Source organism: Gobio gobio (genome assembly GCF_949357685.1).
Source record: "Gobio gobio genome assembly, chromosome: 17".
Classification (NCBI taxonomy): Eukaryota; Metazoa; Chordata; class Actinopteri; order Cypriniformes; family Gobionidae; genus Gobio; species Gobio gobio.
This window is the reverse complement of record NC_137110.1, coordinates 51,420,294-51,428,548: the sequence shown is the minus strand read 5'-3', so window position 1 is coordinate 51,428,548 and position 8,255 is coordinate 51,420,294. Positions and strand designations below refer to the sequence as shown.

Sequence of the window (8,255 nt, the reverse complement as noted above, 5' to 3'; positions counted from 1 at the left end):
CATCTTCATCTCCATCTTCATCTCCATCTTCATCCTCATCTTCATCCTCATCTTCATCTTCATCTCCATCTTCATCCTCATCTTCATCTTCATCTCCATCTTCATCCTCATCTCCATCTCCATCTTCATCTCCATCTTCATCTTCATCTTCATCTCCATCTTCATCCTCATCCTCATCTTCATCTCCATCTTCATCTCCATCTTCATCCTCATCTTCATCTCCATCTTCATCCTCATCTTCATCCTCATCTTCATCTCCATCTTCATCCTCATCTTCATCTCCATCTTCATCCTCATCTTCATCTTCATCTCCATCTTCATCCTCATCCTCATCTCCATCTTCATCTCCATCTTCATCCTCATCTTCATCTCCATCTTCATCCTCATCTTCATCCTCATCTTCATCTCCATCTTCATCCTCATCCTCATCTTCATCTCCATCTCCATCCTCATCCTCATCTTCATCCTCATCTTCATCCTCATCTTCATCCTCATCTTCATCTCCATCTTCATCCTCATCTTCATCTCCATCCTCATCCTCATCTTCATCTCCATCTTCATCCTCATCCTCATCTTCATCCTCATCTTCATCCTCATCTTCATCCTCATCTTCATCTCCATCTTCATCCTCATCTTCATCCTCATCTTCATCTCCATCCTCATCCTCATCTTCATCTCCATCTTCATCCTCATCCTCATCTTCATCTCCATCTTCATCCTCATCCTCATCTTCATCCTCATCTTCATCTCCATCTTCATCCTCATCTTCATCTCCATCTTCATCCTCATCTTCAGCCTCATCTTCATCCTCATCTTCATCTCCATCTTCATCCTCATCTTCATCCTCATCTTCATCTCCATCCTCATCCTCATCTTCATCTCCATCTTCATCCTCATCCTCATCTTCATCCTCATCTTCATCTCCATCTTCATCCTCATCCTCATCTTCATCTCCATCTTCATCTCCATCTTCATCCTCATCCTCATCTTCATCCTCATCTTCATCTCCATCTTCATCCTCATCTTCATCTCCATCTTCAATCTCACTATGACCCTCATCTTCCTCATCACATGACACCTCATCCTCATCCTCATCAGTTGTGTTTTATACCTGAGATAGGTTTGAACAATACATTGGTGTTTAATTTTATTAAAAATAAACTAAAATAGACTACACTCTAAAAAATGCTGGGTTAAAACTAACTCAAGTTGGGTTGAAAATGGACTAACCCAGCAATTGGGTTGTTTTAACCCAGGTTGGGTTAAATGTTTGCTTAAAACAACCCAATTGCTGGGTTAAAACAACCAATTCACTAGTTTAAAACAACCCATTCACTGGGCTAAAAATAACCCAATCGCTGGTTTAAAACAACCCAATCGCTGGTTTAAAACAATCCATTCACTAGTTTAAAACAACCCATTCACTGGGTTAAAAATAACCCAATCACTGGTTTAAAACAACCCAATCGCTGGTTTAAAACAACCCAATCACTAGTTTAAACAACCCATTCACTGGGTTAAAAATAACCCAATCGCTGGTTTAAAACAACCCTTTCACTGGTTTAAAACAACCCATTCACTGGGTTAAAAATAACCAATAGCTGGTTTAAAACAACCCATTCACTGGGTTAAAAATAACCAATAGCTGGTTTAAAACAACCCATTCACTGGGTTAAAAATAACCCAATCGCTGGTTTAAAACAACCCAATCGCTGGTTTAAAACAACCCAATCGCTGGTTTAAAACAACCCATTCACTGGTTTAAAAACAACCCATTCACTGGGTTAAAAATAACCAATAGCTGGTTTAAAACAACCCATTCACTGGTTTAAAACAACCCTATCGCTGGGTTAAAGCAACCCAATCACTAGTTTAAAACAACCCCTTCACTGGGTTAAAAACAACCCATTCACTGGGTTAAAAATAACCCAATCGCTGGTTTAAAACAACCCATTCACTGGGTTAAAAACAACCCAATCAATGGTTTAAAACAACCCATTCACTGGTTTAAAAACAACCCATTCACTGGGTTAAAAATAACCCAATCGCTGGTTTAAAACAACCCATTCACTGGGTTAAAAACAACCCAATCACTGGTTTAAAACAACCCATTCACTGGGTCAAAACAACCCAATCACTGGTTTAAAAGAACCCATTCACTGGGTTAAAACAACCAAATCGCTGGTTTAGTCCATTTTCAACCCAACTTGGGTTATTTTTAACCCAGCATTTTTTAGAGTGTGTGTTGGCTGGAGGCAACACCATAGAGGGTTTTAAGGAGATGAAAAATAGCCCTTGTGGCTTCATTGGCAGGTTTATGTTTATTAATGTGCACAGCTCCTGTAAACCAGATAAACTTATAATAGTAAAGTAACATTAGTAACATTCTTTACACAATGTATCAGTGTAACTCATAAAGTAACACTCTAAAAAAAAAAACATGTTAATAATGCAGAGAACCCGTCATGAAGACAGTCATAAAGATGCAGATGAAGAAGTGTGTTTCTCCGAGCGCGTGGTCAGAGATGAGTGACGGGATGCTGTGGCGGGATTGCGTCATTTCCCCGATGTTCCCGCGTGGGCTCGGGCTCCAGCGCTGGGTCATTGGGACAGAGGTGAGGCGGTGGACTTCGCTTGGAAAGCCTCGGCTCGACGTGGCACTGTAAGTGTCGTGTGTTTATTTGTTCGCGCTAATGATTAACCCCCGCAGGGCTATATATGCCTCAGGGAGGAGTGTGTGTGTGTGTGTGTGTGTGTGCATCCCAGCAGTGTGTCGCTGACCTCCACCGTCCTCCCTCCCCTCGAGCGCGCGTGACTGAGAGAGGCTTGACGCGGTCATTGGTGCGTCCCTTAAGCGAGTCTCAACTTTTGATGGATTACCGCACTTCTGCGCGCTCACTCCTCTCCTCTCGACTCTACAGCGCGTCTCTCCAAAGCCTGTCCCAGTGAAGAAGCGAAGTCATGCGCTCGGAGTCGATCTCGTGGCCGCGCCTGTGCGCGCTGCTGTCCACGCTGGTGGTGCTGAAGGGAACGCGCGCGGCCACCACCGGCTGCCCCACCTGCGGAATGCCGGCGATGGAGAAGGGCGCGGAGGAACGTTACCTGGTCGAGATCGCGAAGCAGCAGATTCTGGACAAGCTTCACCTGCGGGAGAGGCCGAACATCACGCAGACGGTGCCGCGCGCCGCGCTCATGACCGCGCTGAGGAAGCTGCACGCCGGGCGCGTCAGGCAGGACGGAACCCTGGAACTGGACAATAACCTGCCCGGCTCCCGCACGAGCAACCAGGCGTACGAGATCGTGAGCTTCGCGGATGTCGGTGAGTAGCCCTGACTAACACAGAACACAAACTCCTGAACGGCTGCCCAGAGAACAGGGAACACACTTTATTCCATCAACGCAAAGTTCACAATAGAAATGGAACGTTCTTTTTTTTCTGGATGTAACATTTTTTAAATGTTTTGGAATGTCAAAATGATACAGTGAAACGTGTTTTAAACTTGGAACGTTCAGGAAACATTTAGAAATTACATTTAATGTAACAATTCTATCAATAAAACACTTTATATACATATTTACAAACCGACAAACTGAAATATTAGTATGTTGTTCCATACAGGGATATTATAGATAACTAAAACCATAAACAAATATGTGTTACTCAAAATAAAATAAACTTTATCTGGAATACATTTCTCATTTTCATTTAGTTTAACTTGAAGTATTAAAATAACTAAAACTGGAATAAATAAAAAAAGGTATATAAAAATAATGATACAAACACCACATTTGATACTTACTTTGATACTTTTTAAGTTATATTAGCTGTACAAAAACAGTCTGTTGTGCTGCACATATTTATCATATAAATTGATTATCATCATAAGCATAACCCCACTGTTCTGTCTTTACACTCTAAAAAATGCTGGGTTAAAAATAACCCAAGTTGGGTTGAAAATGGACTAACCCAGTTTTAAAACGACCAATTCACTGGGTTAAAACAAACCAAATGCTGGGTTAAAACAACCCATTCACTGGGTTAAAACAACCCAACCGCTGAGTTAATCCATTTTCAACCCAACTTGGGTTGTTTTTAACCCAGCATTTTTTAGAGTGTGGGTTAAAACAACCCAATTGCTGGGTTAAAACAACCCAATTGCTGGGTTAAAACAACCAAACCACTGAGTTAGTCCATTTTCAACCCAACTTGGGTTGTTTTTAACCCAGCATTTTTTAGAGTGTGGGTTAAAACGACCCATTCACTGGGTTAGTCCATTTTCAACCCAACTTGGGTTGTTTTTAACCCAACATTTTTTAAAGTGTGGGTTAAAACAACCCAATTGCTGGGTTAAAACAACCCAATTGCTGGGTTAAAACAACCAAACCACTGAGTTAGTCCATTTTCAACCCAACTTGGGTTGTTTTTAACCCAGCATTTTTTAGAGTGTGGGTTAAAACGACCCATTCACTGGGTTAGTCCATTTTCAACCCAACTTGGGTTGTTTTTAACCCAGCATTTTTTAGAGTGTGGGTTAAAACAACCCAATTGCTGGGTTAAAACGACCCATTCACTGGGTTAAAACAACCCAACCGCTGGGTTAGTCCATTTTCAACCCAATTTGGGTTATTTTTATCCCAGCGTTTTTTAGAGTGTACGCTTCATTGCACTTGACCTGTGTTGCCTAACGAAGTCACACACATCTTCTAATCCGGTCTGATTTCTCTCCAGATGACGAGGTTTCCGGCCTGTCCTTCCAGTTCCTCCAGGAGGAAGGCCAGAGTGTGCAGGTGCTGCAGTCGTCGTTGTGGCTGTACGTACGGCCGGCCGACGGCCCTCATCCGGGCGGCCGCGTCAGTGCCGAGATCTTCCAGTCGGGCGCATCCAATCGCACGCTGCTGCTCCAGAGGAGTGTGGAGGTGTCCCGGGGCGGCTGGCACACCTTCCCCGTCACCGCCGCCCTGCAGGCCTTCCTGGACGGGGGTCAGCGGCGTCTCCGCCTCCAGGTGCACTGCGAAGATGGAGGACGGGACCTGTGCCGCCGCGACGGCTCCGGGGACCATCAGCCGTTTCTGGTCGCGCAGGTGCGCTTACGCGAGGACGCGGTTGCACACGCCCTGAGCAAGCGCTCGCTGCGCTGCGGCGACGACGTCAGTGTGTGCTGCAAGAAAGACTTGTACATCAAGTTCCGCGACATACAGTGGCAGGACTGGATCATAGCGCCCGAGGGATACCACATGAACTACTGCATGGGGCAGTGCCCGCAGCATCTCTCCGGCTCGCCCGGCATCGCCTCCTCCTTCCACGCCACCGTCTTCAGCCAGCTCAAGGCCAACGGCATCCACACGGCCGTCTCGTCCTGCTGTGTGCCCATCCAGCGGCGCCCGCTCTCCATGGTGTACTTCAACTCTCAGCACACCATCGTGAAGACCGACGTCCCGGATATGATCGTCGAGTCCTGCGGGTGCACATAAAGAACCATCACAGGGCCAAACTAACTGTCCATGCGTTAGCAATGCTTCATCGTGAGAGCGAGAGCACCTTCTAATCAAGGCTTTCTGTCAGTGCATTATGGGCTTTTATAGATGTACTCAGGGAATTCATGGTTACCAAACACGACTGGTAAACATTTAGATAATACTGTGGCACACACAAAAAAGACTTTGCAAGGAAAAAAATCTGCCAACGGGGTCAAAAAGATTCTTTGTTCTTGTTTTAAGCTCTACATTTATAACTCAGTAGTCAGTAAATGAATCCTGGTTGAAGTCTTTGTCATGGGAACCCTGAGAAAGAAAACATTTATTCTTGTATGCGATGCAATTACCCGTTTGACAGTTTACGCCGTGTTGGACTGGCTTTCTGTCAGTGCATTATGGGCTTTTACTCAGGGAAATCACGGTTACCCAACACGAGTGGTAAACATTTAGATATTGCCACACGTCCCAGCAAAGGTCCGACTGTGGCACACACAAAAAACACTTTGTGTCTCGTTTCATTTACAAGGAAAAAAATCTGCCAACGGGGTCAAAAAGATTCTTTGTTCTTGTTTTAAGCTCTACATTTATAACTCAGTAGTCAGTAAATGAATCCTGGTTGAAGTCTTTGTCATGGAAAACCAGAGAAAAACCCTGAGAAAGAAAACGTTTATTCTTGTATGCGATGCAATTACCCGTTTGACAGTTTACGCCGTGTAGAACTGGCTTTCTGTCAGTGCATTATGGGCTTTTATCGATGTATTTAGGGAAATCACGGTTACCCAACACGACTGGTAAACATTTAGATATTGCCACACGTTCCAGCAACGGTCCGACTGTGGCACACACAAGAAACAATTTGAGTCTCGTTTCATTTACAAGGAAAAAAATCTGCCAACGGGGGTCAAAAAGATTCTTTGTTCTTGTTTTAAGCTCTACATTTATACACCAGTAGTCAGTAAATGAATCCTGGTTGAAGTCTTTGTCATTGAAAACCAGAGAAAAACCCTGAGAAAGAAAACATTTATTCTTGTATGCGATGCAATTACCCGTTTGACAGTTTACGCCGTGTAGAACTGGCTTTCTGTCAGTGCATTATGGGCTTTTACTCAGGGAAATCATGGTTACCCAACACGACTGGTAAACATTTAGATATTGCCACACGTTCCAGCAACGGTCCGACTGTGGCACACACAAGAAACAATTTGAGTCTCGTTTCATTTACAAGGAAAAAAATCTGCCAACGGGGGTCAAAAAGATTCTTTGTTCTTGTTTTCAGTTCTACATTTATACACCAGTAGTCAGTAAATGAATCCTGGTTGAAGTCTTTGTCATTGAAAACCAGAGAAAAACCCTGAGAAAGAAAACATTTATTCTTGTATGCGATGCAATTACCCGTTTGACAGTTTACGCCGTGTAGAACTGGCTTTCTGTCAGTGCATTATGGGCTTTTATCGATGTATTTAGGGAAATCACGGTTACCCAACACGACTGGTAAACATTTAGATATTGCCACACGTTCCAGCAACGGTCCGACTGTGGCACACACAAGAAACAATTTGAGTCTCGTTTCATTTACAAGGAAAAAAATCTGCCAACGGGGGTCAAAAAGATTCTTTGTTCTTGTTTTCAGTTCTACATTTATACACCAGTAGTCAGTAAATGAATCCTGGTTGAGGTCTTTGTCATTGAAAACCAGAGAAAAACCCTGAGAAAGAAAACATTTATTCTTGTATGCGATGCAATTACCCGTTTGACAGTTTACGCCGTGTAGAACTGGCTTTCTGTCAGTGCATTATGGGCTTTTACTCAGGAAAATCATGGTTACCCAACACGACTGGTAAACATTTAGATATTGCCACACGTTCCAGCAAAGGTCCGACTGTGGCACACACAAAAAACACTTTGCAAGGAAAAAAATCTGCCAACAGGGGTCAAAAAGATTCTTTGTTCTTGTTTTAAGTACTACATTTATACACCAGTTGTCAGTAAATGAATCCTGGTTGAAGTCTTTGTCATGGAAAACCAGAGAAAAACGTTTAATCTTGCATGCGATGCAAATACCCGTTTGACAGTTGTAGGACTGGCTTTCATCTCAAACAGATACACTTACTTTTATTTGTAGCATTAATAATAATAATAATATATTTTATTTATATAGCGCCTTTGCAAATGCGATGATCTATGAGCATGTTACAGGTGTCATGTTTTTCGTCTTGTGTCTTTCTCGTTGGGTCTGAAGCACTTTCTAGGGATCTGTGTGAATCAGTTTCTGCAATTGCACTTTATACCATATTTTGTATAGTTCGAATCGAGCCATGCAAATGTGCTTTGTTTATTTGTGCTTCGACAAAAATAATACTGTAACTTGTGGCACGATGTTTAAGCTATTCAGGAAAGCTCTTTGAAGGAGCGCTGAGATTAATTTCTACAATTTTTTTAATAAAGGAATATTTTCTTATAAGTGGGAGAGCTTGAAAAACTGTAATTATGCTGAATGTGTGTGATTTTAAAAAAATAAATATTTTACCGACAACTTCATGCCTGGTTTAATCATCATTAGACTGAGCAAACCCTGATATTTGACATGCGTTACAATATTTCATGTCATACAGTCTCTTATCGCTTGTCAAATAATTGATCATCGCCCTTGGAAAAATGCAGAATTTCTATGAAGTCAATCAATAATGTCTAAAAGGCAAAGAGCGTGTTTGCTCGGGCAAATAAATGAAGTGGTTTTTATAGATGCCTATATTTGACGAGTAAACAACAGTGCAATTTTT

The 8,255-nt window shown here is 42.7% G+C and overlaps 1 protein-coding gene across 1 annotated transcript; it reads left to right on the top strand.

Moving 5' to 3' along the window:
• Positions 1-2,878: 2,878 nt before the first annotated feature.
• On the top strand, positions 2,879-7,984 carry LOC307140452 (inhibin beta B chain). Its single transcript, XM_079840009.1, has 2 exons — positions 2,879-3,319; positions 4,730-7,984. Exons 1-2 carry the CDS (start codon positions 2,962-2,964, stop codon positions 5,470-5,472), a joined length of 1,101 nt encoding a protein of 366 aa, XP_079696135.1. The 5' UTR covers positions 2,879-2,961; the 3' UTR covers positions 5,473-7,984.
• The last annotated feature ends 271 nt before the right edge of the window (positions 7,985-8,255 follow it).